Source organism: Macaca thibetana, chromosome 8 (genome assembly GCF_024542745.1).
Source record: "Macaca thibetana thibetana isolate TM-01 chromosome 8, ASM2454274v1, whole genome shotgun sequence".
NCBI classification, from domain to species: Eukaryota; Metazoa; Chordata; class Mammalia; order Primates; family Cercopithecidae; genus Macaca; species Macaca thibetana.
Window position 1 is genome coordinate 59,525,815 of NC_065585.1, and position 26,429 is coordinate 59,552,243.

At 38.6% G+C, this 26,429-nt stretch overlaps 2 protein-coding genes across 3 annotated transcripts in view; both read left to right on the forward strand.

The window, feature by feature from the left end:
- The window catches only part of RBIS (ribosomal biogenesis factor), an 872,964-nt gene that overhangs the window by 723,663 nt on the left and 122,872 nt on the right, over positions 1-26,429 (forward strand). The window lies entirely within an intron of this gene.
- CA1 (carbonic anhydrase 1) overlaps positions 1-26,429 on the forward strand; it is a 51,422-nt gene that overhangs the window by 12,360 nt on the left and 12,633 nt on the right. The window contains exon 2 of the mRNA XM_050801241.1: positions 25,271-25,331. Coding sequence (XP_050657198.1) covers positions 25,295-25,331 — 37 coding nt within the window. The 5' untranslated portion in view covers positions 25,271-25,294. The remainder of the gene's footprint in view (positions 1-25,270; positions 25,332-26,429) is intronic.

Consider the following 26,429-nt stretch of genomic DNA (forward strand, 5'->3'; position numbering starts at 1 on the left):
TCACCCTGAACTAAAAAATAAATTAACAAGCCAGGCTATATTGAAGATGAAGAGGGATTTAAAAATAAGATTTAAAGGGAATCAACCATTTATAAATTTATTTAGAATATAATACAAGCAAAGTGCATAAAATGATTTACCAGTTCTTCCAAATGCTCATTTTAAAGCAAAAGCCCTGTGTACGAACGGATGCAGAACACTGTGGCACAAAGTCCATATTTGGCTTCCCCAGCCTGCAATGTGAGAAATTCCTTTTACCATAATAATATTAGGGAGGCTCTGTCCAGCCAAGCAGGGTTCACTTTCTTAAGTCATAGAGGTTTATCATGTCAGACAAAGTTCAGAATCATTTAATCGCACCTTTCATCATCCATTATGGTAGAGACGGAGCTGCCTACTTCTAGATTTATGTGCCTGTAATTTTTTCATGTTGTTCTGAAATGAAGCGCCTGTTAAGTTTACTCCCCAGATAATCCTTTGTTTCTGGAAGTTCATAGAAGTTACCCTTTGTCATCACTAATGTAATATCATCTCACAAGCAGGTATTATAACTCAATTCTGAGATTCCCTCACCCTTTTATATACCGGTGATGCTATAACTAATTACTCTGCTTCATATAGGTCAGCTGTATCTCCAACCAGGGCCTGAGGCCTCCTCCTAAGCCCCTGCCCCATCTGACCACCCACATCCACATCTCATCCTGGACCTCTTGCCCACAGAGGGAGAGCAGATGGCTGCCTCCAGAGCCAAGCAGCAGCTGTTGCTGCCAGTACCGTCTAGAAGCTGAGCACCCACACCCACACCCACCCTCAGCACCTTTCTCTCCACATGCCCCTCGGCTGGCACTGCAGGGTGGATAATGCTCAAGTTAATTTGATACTCCCAGCCCTGTCAGAGTTTATGAGCTATTAAAAATTGAAACTTATTTATTCTCCAGTTAGGTTTCACATTTCTGGTACTAAGACGAGGTCACGTCTTAGGGAAAGAAATGGTATCTCTTTCCTGAAAATAGTGTACTAAGATTCTGGCACCTTTTCCAGCATGAAATTTTTAATAGCTCAGTGTGTATTACAGTGTAGCTTGATTAAAAATGCTGTTACTCTAGCTCCAGATGGTTTTTGTTTTGGATGTGCTCAAAGTGTTTGTTCACCACATCACTAATGTTCTGTAGAAATAAATTAACAAAATCAACTCACTTGCTTATTCATTCCAATATTTAACAAAAGATTCTGATTATCTACTGAAGAGAATGGAAGAGTCCTAGGATTGATAAAATTCAGACTCTGATTTTGAGAGTCTTACTACCCACCTGGTGGAGAGACAAGTGTACACATAAATATAACCAAGGTTTGAATGTGAGTGCTGTCATAAGAAAGATGTAAAACAAACTCTTAGGCAATGCAAAGATGAAAGACTTTATTCAAGAAATACCTATCATTTGAGATGTACTTTTAATGATAGGTTAGATTTTCACAAGTGGATATGTGTGTTTGGGACAAGAGTTGGGCATTTCACATTAAAAAGCAGCACATCGCGAAGTCCGAAGGTAAAGAGAGAGAGACACAGAATAAACTTGGGGATAATAGCCAGGTGCAGTGGCTCATGCCTGTAACTCCAGCATTTTGAGGCCAAGGTGGGCAGATCCCTTGAGCCCAGGAGCTCAAGGCCAGCCTGGGCAACATGGTGAGACCTTGTCTCTATTTAAAAAAAAAAAAAAGAAAAAAGAAAAGAAAAGAAAAGGAAAGAAAGGAAAGAAAAGAAATTTGGGGACAACATATAGTTCTGTTTTACTGAAAAATAAAAAGGAAACTATTGAAATAAAAATCTGGAAAAGTAGATCTGAGGCCCTTGCCTGCTAGGTGGTGGTATTTGCCTTTTATGCAAAGCAGTGGGAAGCTGTTGAAAATTCCCTGACCGTGAATGAGCTGACTGGAACAGGGCTTCAGGGCTATCATTCTTGCAGTAGGTCTTTAGCTGGATATGAGAGAGCAAAGGCTTAGGCAATGAGGTCAGTTAGGATGTGATTTGATGTCAGCAGGTGAGAGGCAATGGTGATGAAAGGAGAAGGAAGAAAAGAACACCAGAGGGGTTGTGAAGATAGAATTGACAGCATTTACCACGAAAGCCTAAGGAAAGGGAAGGAGACACAGATAACTCCAAGCCGGTGGGCCTGGACCCTTACCTTCGATAAAGATGGCAACAGTAACCAACACACTGGAGGCAGGAGGGGAACAATCGCCAATTCATTTGGAGGCAGGAAGAGCTCAGAGTGTGGGCAAGTCACTCAGGGGGTGCTCCCTTTAGCAGAAAGGCTGTGTAGCTGAGTGTTTAGTTAAAGGACTGACATTTTCACAGATATGCCTTGAAAGTATGTAAATCTGTATTTCTTAAATGGTTAGCAAGCAGAGCCCTCAACAGCATTTATCACCTGCATGAACAGATTTATTGTGCTATGCTCCTGTAAATGGTATTCCAAGGATTGGAAAGATGCAGGCAAAATTTTGTCTTAAAATTCTCTCATTAGTAGTAAAAGCAACAAGGGGTTGCCTGAAGCAAAAGTGTTGAGAAAGAAACAAGTTCCCTTTACTTTTTCCTTAAATTGTAAGTGAATGGGATATGCCACAAAACAGCAACCATGATGACTAAGCAAACCTATTTAGACTTAACAGCCTTTATAAAATAAAACTCACAGCAATCTGACTTGCTTTAGTGCTATCGTGCCATAAGGGAATTGAAGGTAAGCAGTCTACATAAATGACTATATTGATAATCATTCTGCCAAACCACACATCTTTAGATCTTTTTAATTGCTTCTTCTCATGTATCTATTGCTAATATCAGCATTGATATTTCCATCAAAATAATATATGATAAGTTAACTACCTAAAAATTTGAATAGAATCAATAGAATCAATGAATGACCAATTAGAACTCTTTTCTGCTGCATCAACTACAGCCAATTGAATGATATCCATCAATATCCAGAGAATGATATGCTTTAGTAATGAAACTATTTGTACATTATATTATTTCAGCCATCACTAACTCCCCTTGCTCTCCCCCTGCCCACAATTATACTCCCAATTTTGCTTTTTAGAAAGCAAAATCCCTGAATCTTTTTCAGCCCTCAGTGAAGCTAATTTCCTTGAATCCCACCCCCTCAAAATATGCCAATTCAATTACACCCAGGGTCGAAAATCATCTTTTATTTCCCGTTTGGCCTGTTTCCTCCTCAGTACCCCAGCCACCACCACCTCCAAACTCCACCATCACTAAATGAGTCCTTGAGAAGTTTCCCCCTGCTTCCTACCTGTAGTAGGCTAAATAATTGACCCCAACGGTTTAATCCCCAGAATCTTTGAAAATGTTGTCTTACACAACACAAGGGACTTCACAGATGTGATTAAATGGAGGATCCTGAGATGGGAGATTATTCTGATTCATCTAGATGGGCCTGATACAATCACAAAGATTCTTATAAGAAGGAGGAAGAAAAGAGGAGGGAGAGAAGATTTTATACTGCTCGCTTTGAGGATGGAGAAGGGCTCATAAGCCAAGGAATGTAGGAGGCTTATAGAAACTGGAAAAGACAACAAAACAAATTCTCCCCTAGAGCCTGCAGAAGGAATGCAAACCTGCCAACCCCTTGATTTTAGCCCCAAAAATGTATTTTGGATTTGTGACCTCTAGAAGTGTCAGGAGAATAAATTTGTGTTGTAAGAGGCTAAAATTTTGGTGATTTGTTTCAGCAGCAGTAGAAAACTACTATGTTAACTCTCTGTATGGTCTGCCACAAACTCAATACCATAAAGATGTGGATTGCCTGCCCAGAGAAGGTAACATGCATGATTAACGTGTACCTTCAGATGATAGTAGCTGGTAAATTGGTGCTAATAGCGCTGGTTCAGTGAAGAAAGGATGAGGTGCAATCCAGACGGAGCTTCCACATAGTAAGTAAGCCCCACTGAGTGTTAGACATCAAGCTCGATACTTCACGTCTGTTATCTTTCTTTTTTTTTTTTTTTAGACAGAGTCTTGCTCTGTCACCTAGAGAGCATCTCACATTGCACCCAGGGAATGCAGTGGTGTGATCTCGGCTCACTGCAACCTCCGCCTCCTGGGTTCAAACGATTCTCCTGTCTCAGCCTCCCGAGTAGCTGGGATTAAAGGTGCTTGCCACCATGCCCAGCTAACTTGTGTATTTTTAGTAGAGACAGGGTTTCGTCACGTTAGCCAGGCTGGTCTCAAACTCCTGGCCTCAAGCAATCATACTGCTTCGGCCTCCCAAAGTACTGAGATTACAGGTGTGAGACATGGCGCCTGGTCACATCTGATATCTCTTTAACATTTTCTTCTTTATTACCTCTTTAAACATCTTTTACGTATACAGTGCTTATCTTATTGGTATCTGGTGGTTTTCATGAACTCATTATTTGATGATTTGGGAGAGTCCTAGATTCCTAAACTGGACAATCTTTCCTTAAAGAGATCAGTAGCCAGTGGTCATCAGCAACCATGAACCAGTTCAGCTTCCCAAGGAGAAGAGTCACAGATTCAGATTTCCCATCCCAGTGACCTGAGCCTCAGAGTTATTATTGGCATCCACTCTCAGGATGGGACAACATGTGCCTCTAAGGCCCAGCTCCAGTTTTGGGGGTTTTGCTTTGTGTTTAGAGGGAAAAGGTGCATTTCCTGAAGGTATCAATTACTTCTTGCAGAACCCACATTCTCTCCAGGAGTGTGGTCTCCCCAGGGCCTGGTGGTTCTGCAAGAGAAATGGTGATGGCAGGTGGTGGTGCAAAAAGAGACGATTTGAATTATGTTTAGGAGGAAGAAGCTATTAAACTTGCTGCTGATTTGATAAATAGATTTTGTGAAAGGAAATATTCAAAGAGGACTCCTAGGTTTCTTCCTTAAGAAATAGGGATGGTATAATGCCATTTACAGTTACCAGAGATGAGAAACAAGAGTTATGCCTGTATCATTTTAAATTATTTATTTATTTATTTATTTATTTAGAGACAAGGGGTGTTGCCCAGACTGGAGTGCAGTGCTGCAAACACAGCTCACTGCAGCTTCGACCTCCCAGGCTCAAGCAATCCTTCCGCCTCAGTCCCCCAAGTAACTGGGACTACAGGCACGTACCACCATGACTGGCTAATTTTTGTGTTTTTTAGTAGAGATGGGGTTTTGCCATGTCGCCCAGGCTGGTCTCAAATTCCTGAGTTCAAGTGATACTCCTGCCTTGGCCTCCCAAAGTGCTGGAATTACGGGCCTGAGCCACTGCGCCCAGCCAACGCTTGTATCGTTTTCTAAAAAGGCTTTACTGTTGAGTGCCCAGGCCACTTTGAATTTTTTTTTACCTTTTAGATTGACAAGGAAAGGTCAGCAGTGTCTTTAGTTTGCATTTAGGCCTACTTTCAGGGAAAACTGGTATTTCATCTTCTTATAAATAAAATCTGGCTGGCTTGATTTTTCTATTTAAGATATGAAAAATTACTAAGTATTTCAAGCAAGTTAGGGTTAGAGGAGGTAAAAGGCTAAAAAATCTCATATTTTGTCTCTCTAGAAGGATTTATGGAGGAAGGGCTATGGGATTTGTTCCCAAAGACTGGCTAACAAAGATTCAATGGGACTTGAACCCTTCTTTCTATATGTTCATAGCTTGCTTTTTCAGTGTCTTCTTTTTAAACAAGTGCTACAACCAGAAAACGTAATTTGTCTGATACATCAGCACATGTTCTCCATGTTCTTCCAGGGAATTTAGTCTCCTTATTGGTAAATCATACACAATACCAGGAAGTGGGTTTTACGCCCTGGGACTCAGGTTTCAGGGTATCTGGATGTCCCAGGGTATATTAAAGAGGCCAGTGCACAGAGATAAGATACATGCCCATATTTTTAGGGGCATTAGTGGAATAAGCCTTTGTTATAACCCCTACCACGTTATCAACAATATGTGAAAGACTGTTGCAAGCAGCTTCTTCGGGGCTCTTGCACAAACAAAGGTAAACAGAAGATAACCATTGATGAAACTGGTTGGTTGTTTCTCCAGCTGCCCCATCCTGCCTCACGTCATTTCCATGCAGGGCTTCCTTTTCATTCGAGGTTTAGTGTCTCTTCTTCCAAACCCTCTCCACCAATTAACACAAGAAAAGTCCTGATATCATCATTTACAAGTGGCTGAATCTTATTTTTCATTTGTTAGCAATTCCAGGTCTTTCTATTTTTAAGAGTTACTTGAATTTCCCTAGGACTCATCCACCGAATGAAGTCACTGACTCATAGATCTGGCCTGCAGGAATAGATTCTCCCCATACTCCACTCCAATCAAAACCCACCATGTTAATTCCTGGATGTTTCATGTGCTCAGAAACAAGTCTGTTCATGTTCTTCCATCTGGCCTTCCTGTTACGGCCTTTCTTGCCTCAAAAGCTATTTTTAAAAGGCACTTCCTCTCTACCTTGGCTTCTGAAAACCATTAAGAGAATGTGGCTTTGCTGAGTAGGGTACAGTGTGTGGGTGTCTTCCCAACTGCACAACATCAAGGTACAAAGTGACACTTCATTTCTTCCAGTTCTCACTGTGTTCAATGTCCTGTGTTGTACTTGGTGAACTAATGGGCTAAAATTTTTACAAATTGCCACCTAAGCCTTCACACAACTTTGCTTTGGCCTTTGATCTCACCAAAATCACCTTGAAAACAGTTCCTTTTCTTTCTACCTGCCATATTTGCTTCATTTAAAAATAATAATAAATTATTGATACCATTAAAGCTTTAATCTAGATTTCCCATTTTCTTTCTTTATTTTTTTCTTCCTGGAGGCAACTGTTATCACCTGAACAGGTAGTTACTTTTCTCAAGTGTATTGTTCATGTGACTGCTACCTAGTATGAATTTGTAAGTTACATGTTGCATTGCTATGCATATTTTTAAACATTATAAAATTGGTATTGTGCTATATACATTGTTCTCTAACTTTTCTTGATTATGTTTTTAAGAATTATGTACGTTGAGCATATAGTTCTGTTTATACTCTACTGTATAACAGTGGCACAATGTACTTGTCTGTTCTCCTGTTGGCTGATATGTAAGTGGTTTCTAGTTTTTAGCTACTAATGATTATGCTTCAAGAAGTATTTTTCCTTTTAAATGGATTTGAAACAATAGTAAGTGTGGAAAACTTATTAGGTTGGTGCAAACATAATTATGGTTTTTGCCATTGAAAGTAATGGCAAAAACCGCAATTATCCTTGTACACCAACCAGATAGAATAAGGATGTATTGTTCTTCAGAGCTCATACTTAGTTGTGGTTGTCACAGAGGGTCATCTACAATTTGGGAAGAGTACTAAGAAGAAAAAGTTGCTTTCCTGGAATATCGCTTTCTTTCCTTCTATCTTCTCCGTAACTCTAATACAACTTTTCACCTACTCTCTTTCTGCCACCAAAACTCTCATATATTGCCAACCCATAGCCCATCCAGATCTTATATTGGCAATAGCTTGCTTTTGGAATTAGGAAGGCCTAAATTAAAATGCTGCCTCTACATCTGTGAAAGTTCAAACAAAGCTATATAGATCATTTGTACTTCATTTTTTCATCTGTAAAAATTTGAGTGATATTAATGACATTATAATATTATTGTGAGAATTAAGAGATAATATCTGGGAACTTATGGTGGACTGCACTCTTCCCATAGAAAGATGAGGTATATCTCCTCATCTTGAATTTGGGGGCAGAGCAGGGTGAAGGGGTCTGTGACTAAGGGCCTCTCCAAGTAATTGCTCCAGCAGAGTAATTAGCTTTCTAAACAGATGCTCAGGCCTCCCAGAGAGTGTTCCTAAAGAAGGGAAGTAGAAGTTGCCAGTCTGATAAGGCCTAAGCCTGGGCACTGGCGTCTGGTCTTTTCCACCATATTCCATTACTCAAAGCAGTGAAAGATATCTGGAATAGCCTCCTAACTGATCTTTTCAGTAATAAGTCTTCCCTTCCTTCAAACCTGTTAATTTCCATTGCATTTAACATACAGTAATTTGACATGTGTAAGGTTCTGAATGATGGTTTTCCTTCCTAAACCATCTCACACTACCTTCGCCTGCTCACTATGCCTCAGCTCTGTTTCAGCTTTCTTGCACATAGCAGACCACCCAAAAACTCAGTGGCTTAGAATGACAACTTTTTTTTTTCTTCTCACTGTTACAGGGTGGATGGGTGGATCTTTCTATTGGTTTTGCCTGGACTTTATTCACTGAGCAAATTTCAGCTGGGTGACTGAATTTCAGCTGGGACAGCTGGAATGTCAGCACCTTGCACTCCAAGTGGTATTTCCTCTTGAAGGAGACCACACCAGGCAGGACTTTCTCACGTGGCTCATCTGTGTTCTAAACAAGCACTTATCAAGCCTTCGCTTGTGTTGTTTGCTGATGTCCCATTGGCCAAATAAGTCATGTGGCCACGCCCTGAGTCGGTATGGGAGGGGACTACATAAGGGCATGGATAGCAGGAGGCAGGATTCATTGGAGGCCATTATCATTAACAAGACCCAAATGCCTCGTTTTATTTCGTAGAATGCATCTAGCTTTTCTTTTGCTTTGAGGTCTTTGCGTAGTCTTCCTTTTAATCATTCAACAAATATTGAGCACCATCAGACACTGGAGAAAATGTTCAGAGCTCTCAAGAATCTCAAGTTCTGAGAAAATAAACTAGGATAATGGGGAGAAAGTGACTGGCGAAAGTGGAGAGTGAAATGAAGTTTAGCGAGGTCAAGAAGGCCTTCTGAGGGGATGGCACTCCATCTGAAAGCTGGTGATGAGAAGGCACAGCAGCGAGGTGTCACAGAGGAGGAGTGTTCTGGCCACACCTCAACCTCGGTCATGGCTGTCCTGTCTCCTCTTGCTTTCCTCTTTGTAAGTAGCCCATTCCTGCCCTTACCACTGCTCACCAAGTTTATCCCTTTAGAAAATTCACCACAATTTTGGGTGATTTGCTGTTGCTCCTTGTTTAAGTCCCTCTTAAACTATAATGCTAATGAAGATAGAGTTGTTTCTGTATGTTTCTTGGATATTTTCATAGATCTATGCTTAGTTGACATTCAAAAACAATTGCTGAATGAATAAATAAATGAATTAACATAGTCACTTGCACAGGTTGAACGCATGACCACAGATGCTCAGGGTGAGATAGGCCAATTCCTCATGAGCCCAGACTACATTTGCCCGTCTCTCAGTTGGGACCAACCCACTGTGCAAGTTCTTTCTACCCTCCTGGGGGTTTCATTTCAGGGGCTATTTGGACTCTTTGGAACTTCCCTGACTCTGAGCTGAGGTCAGTTGCTATCCTGTCCAGCCTAATAGGTTTCAATAAATGTTAAGTCCCAGAGACAAAGCTTTGGGGCTTTGCCCCTTTTCCCTTTAGGAAGTCTGCTGGGATTCATACACAAAATTTCTACCCCTTTTCCCTGCTACTTTCAAATTTGAAATAATAAAAAAAAAAGATTTTATTCTATTTCATTAGATACTACCTCTCATGAACAATGATAGCAGCTATCAATCATACTGTAAGTGCCAGGTAACTAGACACCTGGCCTATATTATCATTAACCCTCACCACAATCCTGCAAGGTAGGATTCTTTTCCCCATTTTCAGATAAGGAAACAGAGGCCTATAGAGGTGAAGTAATTTCCACAATAAATCCGAGGAGTAAAATGTAGATCAGGTGTTCAGGCCTACTTGAGTCCAGATCTGATGATCTTCCTACCAGACACATTGCCTTCGTGTTGACCTGTTCCACATTGGGGATAAAAATACAGCTCCACTGTCTCTTGTCTCCAGCTCTGAAATCCAAAAATTTCTGAAAACCGAAAGTATTCCTGAAAACACATGACCTGATTTGACCTGAACTCATCTGTGGCCTAACCTGACCTGACACAAAGCTATTTATAGTCTTTATTTATTGCATGCACCATGACTTTTCATACATTTGCTCCAAAAATAGTAACGTGTTCAATTACAAGGTGCTCCCCCAGACCCTGATAAGTGCATTCATATATAGTATTTGTGTTACATTGCTTTCAAAAAATCTGAGATATTCTGAATTCTGAAACACATGTGGCCCCAGGGTTTTCAGGTGTGCAACTGGGATTCTGTAATAATAAATTATGTTTGTGAATGGTTTTAGAGCTCACGAAGTTTTTAAGGGTTGAGGAAATTTTATTTTGTTTTCCTCTAGTACACAAAGAAGAATTTAGGAGATTTATCTGTGCCTTATTTTCTTACTCTTCTATAAAGCAGTTTTATTCCTGATTTCAGGCTATTAATCATACTTGATCCCAACAGAACTTTTGAATTATTTCTTCTTGCAGAAAGACATTTAGTTTTAAGATTAAGTAAAAAAAAAAAAAAAAAAAGGAAAGCACTTTTCAGAAGCATTGGTATTCACTTCAGTTAAACTACCTTAAAATTTTTAATTTCCTAAGATAATGGCTTAGAATAACACTAAAGTGAATATACTAAATGGATCCAACCATTAAAACGTATTCTAAAAATAGTGAATAAATATTTTTAAATGTAAGAAAATAATTATAACAAGAGTACCTTGCATTTATCAACTTGCAATTTATAAAACATTTTCACCTACCTGATCTCATATATAATAATAATAATTATTATTATTATAGGAAAGTTGCCATTCACTGAGTGCTATCTTTTCATGAAACACTTTATATACACTATTTACTCATCCTCACAACTGTGTAAGGTTATTATTATTTCTACCTCACAAACAAGAAAACTAAAGTTCAATGAGGCTAACACATTTGCTTCCAATTGCGCAAATAGAAGGTTAGAGTGAATACATGAGAAAAGCTGTGTGTAGAAGGCATTTTCTTTTTGGTATTTTATTCTTACCAACATATGACAACATTCAATGTGTTTTTAATCTCAAGGTTCCTGATTGTCATGGAAAAACTCTTGGGCTGGAGGCACAAAAAGTGGGACCAAATATCAACACTGCCACCCTGACATGGGACTTCTGGCAAGTGACAAAATATTTCAACTTTAATCTCCTCATTTGTGAAATGAAGGACATTATATTCAGCCCACATGTTGTCATGGGAATTATGTCAAATACTAGAAGGATTAAATGCTAGTAAAGGAAGCCAAGAAAGTCATGGCAGGCTGAGGTTCTTGATCTTTCAATGAGAAGAAAAGAAAACTAGACCTGCAATTTATCACTGATCAAAATGGCTTGGTTCACACAGTAAGCTTAGCTTCAAGTTACATTAAAACAAAATAAATAAAATACACTTAATCACTTTTTAAAAATAAAAAGTATATACTTTTAAAAGTGAAAATTTAAACTTGGGCCAGGCATGGTGGCTCATGCCTATAATGCCCCTACTTGAGAGGCCGAGACAAGAGGATCCCTGGAGCCCAGGAGTTCAAGACTAGCCTGAGCAACATAGCAAGACTCTGACTCTACTAAAAGAAAACAAAAGGTAACTAGACATAGTGGCGTGTACCTGTAGTCCCAGCTGCTCGGGAGGCTGAGGCAGGAGGATCGCTAGAGCCCGGGACCTGGGTGCTGCATTGGTCGCGCCACTGCACTCCAGTCTGGGTGACAGAGCAAGACCCTGTCTTTTAAAAATTTGTTTTTATTCTTAAATAAAAAAATAAGTGCACAGGTATAAACATACCTGTGTTTAGTTGCTTTCTCACTAAGCTTTAAAGTTTCTTTCTTTGTACACTCATCTTCATATTTCAGTTAGAGAAAAGCAATTTTGGGGTGGTGTTTCTCAGTGTTCGTGTGTACCAGTTCTTCCTTTGCAGCTACAGTTTTTCTCGCACAGCAGTCAGTGATCTCAGTGCCCTGATTTGCTGCATTTCTCTCAGCCTCTGGTCCAAGCAGTCCCTTGAGCCTGAATTCAACTAGTGGCCAGTATCAGGCCATAAAACAGGGTGAGATAAGAGGGTCCTGTAGTAGAAGCTGGGCTGAGCTGGCAGGAAGGGAATGGGCAGAGCAGGGGCATGCATCCTGACACAGGCAGCAGTCAGTGGTGGTGATATAAGACCAACCACAGATCAAAGACAAGGTCACAGTCTAGATTGGAAGACCGGGGCTAAGGTCCAGGGAGCTGAGTTGCTCCGGATGGCACAGGACAGAATGGAAAGCAGACATACAGGTATAGGTTGGACATTCAAGCTAACCTAAATCTAGCTTCCAGAAAAGACAGGTTCACACAAGTCTATTCCAGGACGTAACTAAGGTATGCTCCATTGGTTTTAAGACTGTGCTCACGAAACTTGTTTTCTCTCTTTATATCAAACACAAAAGCTGTCCTGGAGAGCTACTTATAAGGACAATGAGACTGCTCCTGCCTCCCCACCACCACACACTCCCTTCAATCAGAAGCTGGTTCGCCACCTTGAAAGATCTCTCTTCTCTGTTGTCTCAATGACTTCCACGGGTGACTCCACCTTGAATCTGCTCTCAATCATGTAAAAGCCATCCTTGTTCTATAAGCTATTTGCTTTCCTTTACTTTGTATATATGTGAGGAAACAGATATTTTTTTGAAGAGCTCTAAAAACAGATCATCCCAACAAGATTTTGTCTTAGCACTTTTTCTGGAAGCACGAATGGACTTCCCTGCTAAAACGTGGTACTCCAAGGTGTATCTAAGAAATGAATTTCCTTCCATTCAACTTTCCCTTTAAAGAAAGCTGTCACCTTTGCCTCTCTTTATATACGTTTTTCCTTATGTTAAAAAAAAAAAAAAAAGAAAGAAAGAAAAATGGGCCAGGCACAGTAGCTCACGCCTATAATCCCAGCACTTTGGGAGGCCGAGGTGGGCAGATCACTTGAGGTCAGGAGTTTGATACTAGCCTGGCCAACATGGTGAAACCCCGTCCCTACTAAAAATACACACACAAAAAAAAAATTAGCTGGGTGTGGCACAAGCCTGTAATCCCAGATACTCGGGAGGCTGAGCTGGGAGGATCTCTTGAACCCAGGAGGCAGAGGTTGCAGTGAGCTGAGATCCATGTCACTGCAATCCAGCCTAGGTGACAGAGTGAGACCTGTCTCAAAAAATGAAAAGAAAAAAAAAGTATGTATTACCTTTCCCTCCCTGTCAGGATAGTTATTAGAATCTAAATAGTGAGAGAAGTCATTGAGAAGAACAAAAATCTATGTATTTATTTACAAGGTATTGATATTACTAGACCCCTTTTCCTGTATCCAGTAGCAGTCCTCTCCATATACAAGGAAATGTACCATTCATTTCAGCATTGTTTATAACAATGAGAAATAACCTAAATGTCCATTGACTGAGGAATGGCTAAATAAACAATGGCAATCCATAAAACAGAACATTGCAAAGCCAAAAAAAAAAAAAAAATACTCTTTGTATAATGGCCAAATGCCAAGATAATGGGTTTTGGAGAAAAAGTAAAACAAAACATGTAAAACAGAAAGAAAAATAAAATTACTCTTTGTATAGTAATAGGGCCAAATTCTAATGTATAAGAGGAAAAAGTAAGGGACAAAAAAAGTGTATACAGTATGTATTATTTGTATTTTTTTCAAAAGAGCAAAATGATACATGCAGTTATACCCATGTATATGCATCCAATATCTCTTTAAATGTATGAAATAAATTGATAACTTTGGTTTTCTCTGGAACGGAAAATAGGAGAAGATTTTTTTAATTTTGTACCCTTTTATATCTTTGAATTTGAAACCACATGAACATAGTACCCGTCCAACAAAATTAAATTAAGATCATAAATAAAAATATCCCTGGGTGGTTTTTCACAATGTGTGAGAAACTCAAGATGCAAATGCTACCCAAGTGAGCTGAGTTGCAAGTCTATAGCCTCATGTTAGTTATTCGTGTGGCACAAGATTAATGGCTCATGTTCTTCTTGCTTTCACTTTTCTCCCATTTAAGCCAGGTATTTCTGCTCAAATTTTTGACCACTGGAGAGCACACAGTGACCTTTGTTTCTGGCTCAAAACAGCCTGTACTCTCCCCTCTGGGTCTTGGGTGCCTCAGCAGTATTCTTCCCAAGCCTAAACTCTCAGCCTGTGGTCTAAGCAGTCACTTGAGCCTGAACTCAACTAGTGGTCAGCATCAGACCATAGAACAGGATGGTGTAAGAGGTCCTGGATTAGAAGCTAGGCTGAGTTTGTGACCAGTCTGTCCAACTTGGCAAAACCCCATCTCTACTAAAAATACAAAAATTAGCCAAGCATGGTGGCACATGCCTGTAGTCCCAGCTACTTGGAGGCTGAAGCACGAGAATCGTTTGAATCCGGGAGGCAGAGGCTGCAGTGAGCTGAGATCACACCACTGCACTCCAGCCTGGGCAACAGAGTGAGACTATGTCTCAAAAAAAAAAAATGGAGCTGGGGGCTGAGCTGGCAGGAAGGCGATGGGCAGAGCAGGGGCATGCATCCTGACACAGGCAGCAGTCAGTGGCTATGATATAAGACCAACCACAGGTCAAAGGCAAGGTCACAGTCCAAATTGGAAAACTGGGGCTAAGGTCCAGAGAGCTGAGTTGCTCCAGATGGCACAGGACAGAATGGAAAGCAGGCATACAGGTATTGGTTGGACATTCAAGCTAACCTAAATCTAGCTTCCAGAAAAGACAGGTTCACACATGTCTATTCAGGATGTAACTAAGCTATGCCCCCTCAAATGGTTTTAAGCACTTTTCCTGCTGAGGATGTAGAGAGAGGGAGCCAGGATTCTGCAAGCGCCACTTGTAACATGTAGCGAGGCCAAATGTGATTCTCTCTCCTCCCACACTCAGTGCTGTCTAGCCCATATTTTACACCCTAAGAAGCCATGGGTCATTGAGTTCAAAACACACTTTCTCCATCCACCCCATGAGGTTAGGTTGAATGATTTGGGTGCAGACCTGGTGTTTAACGAGACAGGTTGGTGACATTAATGGTAATATGTAACTGTGAGTTACAAGATCAACCCACAGCTAATTTCAACAACCAGAAGTTGTGGTGCCTGAGACAGTGTCCAGCTGCCATGGTACCATTTGTTTTGTTCCTTGTTCATATTATGATGAGGGGATTAAGTTGTGTTCAAATTAGCTTCATCTAGACACTGCAGTTCAAGTCTTTCGTCAGTAGCTGCATTTTAATCCTACTGGGTTTAATAACAATACTAAAAATCTTTATGGTATGCCATTTAATCATCGACCTTTGCATGACTTCAACAGCAGCCTTACAAGTAACAAAGAATAAATCCTGTGCTTGCCTCTAGGTTTTCTGCAGAGGTAGTGAAAAGAACTGGATTTTCAAGTTCACTTTGGAAGAGGCAAGTAGGAAGGAGACCGAAAGCTGCTCGTAAATCAGTAAATCAGTTGCTTTAGGCAGGACACCTGCCCTGTCAGTCTCAGCTACATCCAAATGGAAAAATGGGTGATCTAGGATTACCCTCAGGCAATGCCAATAGCCAAGGCACTAAAAGGTCACATCTATTATTGCTGGCATTTCTCTCCCCACTGGGCTGTTTTTTGAGTGGATGTCATACTCATCTCATACAGAAGGCATGTCCATCATGCTAGGGCAGTGCTGTCAATATTGGAGCTAATAAAATAAACCCTATTTTTCTTTTCCGCAAACTTCATTATACCTTATACCTAGCTGCTGCTAAAAGGTGATTCCTTTTTTCCTTACCACTCCAACATTACATTTTAGGGACATGAATCCTTAAGCAAAGTTTCATTTGCTGCCTCTGATTTTAAAGTCAAAATGAGTCTTTTAAAAACATTAGCCAAAATAAATGGCACAGTGAGTGCCATACTCAGAAGAGGCTACATAAAGCCACGACATGAACAGTCAATGCTCCCTTGGAAGAAGCCACTGGCCTTTACTAATAATATCATGTTCGCCAGCAAACAATTTGGCACTGTTTGCGTAGCATCAGAAGTTGGGGGAGGACTAGAAACACAATCTTAACACACAAAAATAAATGTGGATAAAAAAGTGTAGCGACAGCTGTTGCCAGCTGCAAGCAACCACGCAGTAAAATCCTGTCCAGCTCTGCAGAGGACTGTATGAGGACTCTTGGAGCCTGAGATAGGAGCGACAAAAGATTGCATTGTAAGAACATCGAACGTGAACCCTGGCTAGCAAGCACCCCTAGGAATTACCAACAGGAGGAATTGAGAGCATTGCCAAGAATTCATCTTGCCCAGATCGAATCACTGCGTAAAATCAGCCCTATTTATTCTAAGCAGTCCACATTAATAAGCTTCATTCTAACTGAGCGGTTCTTAGTCTATGAGGCCCGTAAGAGCTCCTTTGGACTCGGCGGATCTCCATTTTAAAAGCGTTATTGACACAAACCTGGGGAGGTGTTTTTCCTGGAGTTCTTTCTCACCAGACCGGTTCTGGCTGCCTCCTGGGTGATGATGGAAAACTGAGGCACTTGCCAACATGTCATCCCCTCATTTTGCAACCCTCAGGCAGTTGCACAAAGGCTATGTGGAACTTTACCAACTAGTTAAAGGCAGAGTCTGGGACAGTCTTAAAGGAATTAGGACGACTGCAATGTCCAGGTGGTGCATATTAAGGAACTCCATCACCGGGCCAGATAAACTAGGTGCAAGGGGATGCAATTAAGAGCCTTTCATTCAACACCTTTTCACTCATAACCCTGGGATTTTGAAACGCAGAGCTTTTCAAGTCACACTTGAAAACTGTTGCCTAAGCAGCCTCTCCAGAGTTTTCTGATTCCAGAAGCTAAAAGAGCCCTAAGAAACCACAGGAGAAGCTGCCTTGCACTCTTTCTGTGGGAGTCACTGAGGACAGAGTTACATGGTATCAAAGATCTTTAAGAGGTCTGAAAAGTCTTCACTTACTTAGAGCTAAACCCATCTTAGAAATCTGCTTATTTAATATGTTTAGGTAACTGTCATTTGCCTGGAGCAACTTGAAAAAACAATGTTTAGAAAGTAAAACAGGAAATTCAGAATAAGACATGACCTTGACCAGCTAAATTAATTGCCCAAGTAATCTTTTGCATAAAGGAAACAGGATCAGGAAGGACTTTCATTCAAACCTTGCTATTTTGCCTTTAGCTAAGAGGACAGTATTCTTTTCTGAAATTTTGCTGTGAAGATCCTAATAAATAATTTTGCTTTTTTCTCCTTCCTATTCTAGAAATAGAAGGGAGGAGGATCTATTTTGTTCCATCCTGTGGGCTGATCCTTTACACCTAGGACTGGGAGAAATAAAGTAGATTTTTGTGGAAATGTAGAATATGCATTCACCAGCTACACTGGAATCAGCAAGCATAGATCACGAGTAGCTTGGTCTCTCCACACAAATGTGAGAATGGTAGGCCCTGAAAGAGCCTCAGTAGGGATGCATGTGATAGCCTCGTGGGCTGGGCAGGCTGGCTGTGGAGATGCAAAAACCGCAGCATGCAGCATGCATTCTCTCCAAAGATAATGATGGTCTATACCCCATCATCAGCCCCCATGGACAAAATCAAGCCAAAATTATAGGGTCTGTTTTAGGGAAACTACAATGATGTTGTGAGGTAATAGTTTCCCATATGACTAAACTCTTTTGTGATAACAAAGTAAAAAGTAATGAAAAAGTTATTGTTAGTTTGATTTTATAATTTACCATAGTGGGAAGAATTCTTGACCCAGAGTTTAAAGACTTGACATTCCACTTTTAACACTTCCATCTGACTTTGGACAAGTGGCTTAACTTTCTCATCTGTAAAAGCCTCTTTCTTCCTTTTGAAATGGAAATACTGATATTTGTTTTTCTCAGCCTCCGAACTTCTTAAAAGTTATACCTTAAGATCATGTGAGTAAAGAAATTACCGGAGTAAAATGGTCTCATTCTATTGGGTTACTCTAAAAAGAAACTATTTATATTTCTTTCTTTAAAAGCACCTGTTGTGTCCTTAGTGTAGAGGCTAAAAGTAAAAAGACTTTTTAAAAATCAGAAAGCACTTGTAATCATTCCATTTATTCCTTCCCCATTTATTAGAAAAACTCCAGGATGAGGGGGTCGGATTATGTCCCTTGATTTCAAGGCTGATCAGCTAATGTACATCATCCAATCCTTGGAAGCTCAGACATAGCCTTGTGTCCTCCTTAACACCTGGCTGCATTTCAGTTTCAACCATAGCCCATAGTTTTCTATTAGTAGTAGTACACTCAGTAAAAAGTAAAAGCCATCTTTTACTGTGCATCTGCTATGTGCATTAATCGCTAATCCTCATTTAGAAAATATTTTTAGGTATTTTATACTTATTAACCCAGGTTTATCGTAAAGAAATAGCATTACTCAAAGAAATTGGGTTAGACAGATAAAAAAAATTTACAGTTAATACTAATGTAAAAACAACTGTGAAGCAAAAGACAGTCTAGAGACTAAAGGAGCATTGTAGATATTACATCATCCTCATTGTATGTCTTTGTTTACTCTTTTAAGATCAGTAAAGAAGACCTCTGTAATGTACGTTTTCTGTGAACTCTGCCCTTGAGTAATGAGTCGTTCTGCAAATCATTAGTTCAACTAGTGCTCTTGCCACTTTTCTTTGATAGATCTACTAAGACAAAGATCAGATAAAAGTAAATTAAAAAGACAATCTTCTGCATGCAACAATTGATATTTCCAGTACTAGAGCGCATTTAGTTATTGTACCTGTCTTCACTTAATCATAGCTCTGACTTGAGCATTTGATTTAAAAACTACTGCAGAGCAAGTCACCACCCTGTATTTAGCATACTGACTCAATAGGTAAAAGGGCATCACAAAAAATGAATGAAAAAAAATTTCTTCACTGGAGTTAGGTACTAGTAAAAGCATTAAAAATTCAAGAAATTTTATGGGGAGAAATCTCATTTAGAAAAACAGTGAGTAGTTTTTGAAGTGGCTGTTGAAATGAATATTAATTCAGTATTCTTCCTAAAGGAGAAAGTAAGTCAAGAAAACAGCATTTAGGATTTTTAAAAATGTTTGTAAAAGTCTACAAATATGTTTTTAAAATATTACCCGGAAATGTTTGTTAAAAACATAGATTCCCAGGTCTTGGATGCAGAGATTTTGATTCAGTAGTGTTATAATTATACATCACTTCAGTATAAATAACTTTTGTTCATATAATCTAATGCCTAATAGGAATGCTTGATAGTGTCCTAATCAGGACCTGCCCTCTTCAGAGGTGGCTACTTAGTTATTTGTAGTGAAATCAACACCTGAAGTTTTGTTATTTACTATAAAAGATGTTAGAAAGAATTTTGTACAATTAGTGGTATCAAGAGTACCTGAGAAGTAACTGAGAAGGAAAAATTTTCTGGACCCAGAAAATGTCTTGTATGAACATAGGAGTGGAGAAGCCCAGCACTCAAATGCCATTGATGGAGTATGTGAGGTCTAAGCCCCACTGAACCCAGCTCCCTGACCCAAAAGAGGTCTTGATGTCACTGACGTCTGTTTGGAGTGAGCTTTTCATGCAAGGTGCTTGTTGGTGAGCCTCACTTGCAGCCAGCCCACCTGAAACAACAGGCAAGTCATATGACTATTTTCTGGCTATTTGCTTATAATACATGTACACTTGGGAAACTTGATTGTTGAAGACTTGCTTTCACTGAAATGTACCTCTTGGTAATTAGATTGTGGGGGTGGAGTCATCTAACTCCCAGATACCTCTAACAAAGCTACCAATACTTACTAAAAGAGCTTATTTGTTGATTGTCTAAACTGGCCAAGGCCGTTCACAAAAATAAAGGATTGGTTGAGACACACACATTGTATTTTAATATCACTTCAGGTGACTTCGAAGCAGGTGATTTACAAACCACACATTGGGAACCCACTGGATTAAGAAAAGACATGTCATTACACATGTATTTTAGAAATCTAGTCTTTGATAAGAGGATTTGAGACCTAACAAAGCTGATTTCAGGAGTAAGAAGACATTTTTTTAAAATCTTAAAAAGATTTTAGGTAGCTAGAATCCCCAAACAGATGCATGAAGGATGTTACAACAAGGTAACTAATAGAACTGACCTTCACCTCACTTAATATTACTTGAGAACTTATCTTTTTTCATATTTACATGTAGGATTTAGTCTAATATACAGCAAACAGGTATCTATGAAGCAAGTGTTTGAATTTCAGGCCACATGCAATATTTGAACTATTTTGTTTTATATCATCATCTATTTGCCTGAGAGTTAAAATCAAACTCTTTTTTTTTTTTTTGAGGCTTATGTTGATCATTTATATTAGTGCAGAATTTTCTTATTTGTTTATTTAGAGATGGAGTTTCACTCTTGTTGCCCAGGCTGGAGTGCAGTGGCACGGTCTTGGCTCACTGCAACCACTGGCTCCTAGGTTCAAGGGATTCTCCTACCTCAGCCTCCCCGGTAGCTGGGATTACAGGTGCCCACCACTACGCCTGGCTAATTTTTTGTATTTTCAGTAGAGACGGGGTTTCATCATGTTGACCAGGCTGGTCTCAAACTCCTGACCTCAGGTGATCCACCTGCTTCAGCTTCCCAAGGTGCTGGGATTACAGGCACGAGCCACCACATCTGGCAGAAGTTTATGATTTACAAATCATTAATGCATGTTATTTTCTTTTTAGGTGAAAAATGATACTTAACAGTGTCATCATCTGTTCTATAAAGACTCATTTATTTTCCAAACAGTTATAGAAGATAAGGTACAATAGTATATTTTCAATTTTAAAAATAAATTTGGGGATAGTAGTATTAACCTGCCCAAGTTATCCTTCATTCAGTAGAAGAGATTCCTAATTATTAGCATAAAAGTTCACAAGACATTCTCTGAATGTGTGTGTCTTTCTAGCCAATAATTTCAGTAAGCATGACAGTCAATGAGATATACTTAAAACTTAGTATTTTCAAAAGCATGAAATTGTAAGACATTGTGAATGCCTCTATGCATGTATTAAAATGCTTACATATAAAGAGTTGACTTGGTTGTTAATAAAAAACACTCATTAGCAGAGTTAACAACTGCATTAAAAATAAAATGTTCTAAGACAGGAAATAAAAGGTTGAAACTTTTCTTTAGTTACAGTAATAAAAGCCATAAGAGTGATGGATTTTTGAAATTTATATGTCAAAAGTTCAAACTATATTTGAAGAGTTAGATTTTGACACTTACAAAGTGTCAAAAACTTGACACTTACAAAGATCAGTGTTCTCATTCTCCCAGTAATGACTGACAGACACAGACAGGTCACTTCATTCCTCCCATTAATAGAACTGAGAGGGGAAAGGCTTTTTCCTTAATCCAAAAACAAACATGAGTATAGCAAAGCTCATTCACATGCCCAAATATCAATGTACCACAGAACCTGAGTTCAGATCAGTACACTTGGGTAAGCATAGTCCCTGATAAATATTCTATTCTTCTATATCTTTAAAAATATACAATAGTTTAAATTTAAAATGACCATTTAATTATCCTCTCTATAAGTGTTTATTGAGTACCACTGTTTTCCAGGCATGTTATAGGTGAAGAGAACATGATGGTGAAAAAAAATGATCAAGGTTTTATCATATCATAGAGATGCCACTTTAGAGATGATTATAGACATTAAGTAAATTAATTTCACAATACAAGCAAGATAATTTCAAGATGTGACAAATGCTATGAAAGAAATAAGACAGAATGATATAATGGAGTGACTGGGAAAAGGGGGACATGTGAATTTGGAGTTCAGGAAAGTCATATCTAAGCAGGAGATATTTGAGGCCGTACAAAGGTCTGGGTACAGAGCAACCCAGACAGTAGGACAGCAAGCACAAAGGTCCTAAAATGGAAACAAGCTCGGTATGGATGGAGACAAATACAAACACTGGAAGGAATAAAGTTACCAACACAGCTTTGTTACTGGTGATGAGAAAGCCCAACTGAGAGAAAATGATAACTGTGAAATCCAGATAACCCATCCTGCCACTTCAGTTGATTAATCAGAATGTCTAGTTGTCTCAATGCAGAAATGTCCAGGCTAATATCACCATTTTCCATGACCCACTTCTCCACTGGAAATAAGATTTATCTTGCCACCCCAAATGATACCATTTCTGGAGGGGCAGGGAATTTAGGAAGCAATGTGAAAGTCAGGCCTAATTTAATAGTCAACAATGACACTTATTTTCACAATATATATTTCCTCATTTTAGGGAAAATATGAATCCCAGGAAAGCCACTTATTGTTGTGGAACTCTAAGCATTGTAGAACAGCTATGGCTTTTTGGAATTTGGTCCTGCCAAGGTGTGGATTTTTCCTTTCAGTGGCATTTAGCAGATCTCACCCATAACTAGGCATAGATGACACTTTTTTTCACTTTTTGTTCCTTTTATACCAGAGAGTTATTTTCTAAGTACAAATTTAAATTTGAAACTCACCATAATTTATTTGCTTCCAGAAGAGTTCATGTTTTTAATTTTAAAATATTAAAATAAAAATTAGATGAAAAGTATCAAAGGAACTAGAAGAATAAAAGTTAAAATAAGAACTACTAAGGCTCTTAAATATAATTTAAAACTGACTTAAATATATACTTAAAAACACTGAAGAAATGCTTTTTTGAAACACATTTTAGGGTCCTCAAAAATCTTTAGGTGAAATTAATTAGTGTTAATAAATAAATGTAATAATCTAATATATATTATATATGTATAAATTTAAATTATATTATATACTACATATTCTATATAATATATAATTAAATTATATTATATATATAAATTTAAATTATATATATATAATTTAAAAGTGTATATATATATATATATATATATTTTTTTTTTTAGTTTAGAAAAGCAGAGGCTGTGTAGATTAAACTCCTTCTTGGTAGGCAAAAGTAGCCCAAAGATCATCCTGGAAAAGTATACTGGGAGGAGACTGTTGGTGAAAGTGAAGTGAATACAAAATTAAACATCTTGAATTTGGCATAGATTCAGCTGAGAGAAGCAAAATTTGTAAGCAGAAAAAGAGGGATAAAGGTAAATGGGAAGGGTGTTTGGACTCATAAAAGCTCGTTAAACTTCATATCCTTTCTCTATATAATTTTCTGCCTGAGGCAGTACACTAGCACGCCCTGGGTACATAATAAAATAAAAGGTGATAATAGTTAGGGTCCAGTGTCATTCTGTACCTAAAACTTTATTAAATAAATTACCACTCCATATGGATGTTAAAGCATTCATGTAACAAATCATCACATAATCATGTAATGAAAGGGGGTTGCTGTTTTTCAAATTTGTTGATTAATAGAGCAGTTCAAGCTAAAGTTACTTTTCACAAGTATACAATATTAGGAGACAAATTACCTGGCAAAGGGTAGCCTGCTTCTGTCACTCCATGAGCTTCCAGAGTGAAGTGAGCCCAAGGATGAAGCCTGACTCTTGGTCATCTTGAGCCAAACCAAGCTACATCACCTAATCCAATCCTCCAGAAAACAGAATCAACTAGAGGTCAGTGGACAATTGTTGACAGTGGAAGGTTGAGAAAATGTATTAGCTTTGGAATTAGACAGATCTAGGTTTAAACCCTAGGCTTATGGGATATAAACAGCCACTTGCAAGCTTTGTAACCCTGAGGAGGTGTCTTCACCTCTGTAAGCCTCAATTTTTTTTAACATAAAACACAATTTTTATTTATTTATTTATTTTTTTCCAGAAACAGGGTATCACTATGTTGCCCAGGCTGATCTGGAACTCGTAGGCTCAAGAGATCCTCCCATCTCAGCCGAAAACACAGATTTTAATGCCCAATTTTGTTATAATAAGAATTAAATAAGTTGATGCACGTAAAGTTTTTAGCACAGCAGTTGATCCCTATTGGGCCTTCAATAAACAGTACTTTGAAAAAAAAATAATTCCCTTTTAAACAATATCTTCTTATGCTTCCTGAAGCCATAGAATGGGAGCTTGCGTCTCTTCCCACTCTGTGGATGTTCATGACCACATCCCACTCTGCCTATAAGACAATGCACCATCATTAACTGCAAAGGAGCAAACAACGTGTCTCCAGTCAGCCTTGGTGAAAATTGCCCTGATCCTTCTCTTCTTTTAAGGGTTGCAGCAGCTCCTTACAGTGTGAAACGAGGAATGACTATCATGGCATGAAAAAAGCATCACTATGGAAGCTTATTTTTCTGGTTGTCTTCTCTTTAAGCATGTTTAGAGCTTTGAATATGTAGAACTGGTCAGAGTCTGGCACATTCTAATCAGTTTTCTTTGCCTTCCTGAAAAGTCCTGTGTAGCTTCTCATCATTGAGTGGGCATCAGTTTTCATCTTGGTCCAGGCTTAACTTGGACTTAAGAGTATTGTGAGCATAGGAGGGGAATTAATTGTGGCATTTGGTGAAGGTAAGTGAAGAAGGCAACTGGATTAGGAGGCTGAAGTCTTGGCTTCTTGGCTTGTTGCTAGTTATGGCAAAGTACCTCAACATCTCTCAATTACAAAATGCTAATTCTTACTATATAGGATTTGTATGTATGTGTGATGGTGAAATAAAATAATAAGAAAGGGATTTATAAATTATATAGAACTATTAAAAAGGAAGACTTTCATTCTAGTAGACCTATTTGATGTATCAAATAAATATTGGGCCATATTTAACTTTAATATTAATAAAATCTTCTCCATTTATGAATTCCAATATTGCTCCAAAAAGGACTTTATTCTTACCCTGTACATCTGTAAAATGTACCATTATAAATAGCATATATTACAAATGATTAGTAATTTAATTATCTGATTTTAAATTAACATTATGATACTAGTTCAGACCAGCCTGTAAACACACAAATTATTCTCCTGATAAATTACTTTTGCTTATATTGCTTAAGTAACTAACAAAGGTAGAGTTGGAAATCTTAAGTGTACAAAATATTTTCCATTTAGAAAATCTAAAGAATTATATGTGATAATATTAAGCCATATCTTCTACTAACATGAGTGAAACAGGACTTGGCTTTATAAAATCTAGGATTTGATCATTCTCTTTTACAATATAAGAAAATAAAGCAATTGAAACTAACATAGCCCTTGTAGAATTTTTTACAACACTTTTTTTAGATATGTGTACTTCCTGATAAGCAGAGATGATGAAATAATGGCCTATTAAGGGCAAACAAGTTTCTATAAAAATGCCCAAGCAGGGATTTAAGGCATCTCCTGCACGCACAGTTGCAGTTAGTTATTCCAGGTATTATTTTTGTTTTCAGAAAAAGATAACTCAGTAGAAGACAATGGCAAGTCCAGACTGGGGATATGATGACAAAAATGGTAAGAGTTCTCCTGTTTATATAGATCAAAATGATAGCTTCTTTCCATTTCCAACAGAAGAGATATTAAGCATTTAAAATAACGGTACAGCCATAGGTTAATTGTTGAACTGGCTGCTTTAAATAATTATACTATCTTTGCATGTATTCTTAGCATTGTCTTTCGGGGCATGACTGACTACAAAATATGTTTGATATATGTACAGACATACCTCAGAGATACTGCAGGTTCAGGTTCAGACCCCTATCATTAAGCAAATACCACAAGAAAGCAAGTCATATAAAATTTGGAGTTTTCCAGGGCATTTAAAAGTTATGTTTACACTATGCTGTTGTCTATTACGTGCAATAGCATTACGTCCAAAAAATATACCTACCTTAATTAAAAATACTTTATTGCTACAATATGCTAGTGATCATCTGAACCTTCAGAAGTACTAATTTTTTTTTCTTTAAGTCAGAGTCTCACTCTGTTGCCCAGGCTAGAGTGCAATGGCACGATCTAGGCTCACTGCAACCTCTGCCTCCCAGGTTCAAGTGATTCTCCTGCCTCAGCCTCCTGAGTAGCTGAGACTACAGGTGCCCACCACCACACCTAACTAATTTTTTTGTATTTTTAGTAGAGATGGGGTTCCACCGTGTTAGCCAGGATGGTCTCGATCCCCTGACCTCATAATCCACCCTCCTTGGCCTCCCAAAGTGCTGGGATTACAAGTGTGAGCCACCACGCCTAGCCAAGTATTAATCTTTTTGATGGAGAGGGTCTTGCCTCAATGTGGATGACTGCTGACTGATCAGGTGGTGGTTGCTGAAGGTTGGGAAAGCTCAAAGTTATCCATGACTTTGGAATCAACTTCTTCCAAACTCCTGTTAATGTTGATAACTTGACCTTCTCCCATGAATTATGAATGTTCATGCAGAATGGTGAATCCTTTCTAGACAACTTCAATTTCCTTTACTCAGATCCATCATAAAAAAATTATTATCTATGGGAACTACAGGCTTACAAAATGTATTCTTAAATAAGATTTGAAAGTTGAAATTTTTCCTTGATCCATAGACTGCAGAATAGATGCTGTGTTAGTAGGCATGAACATAA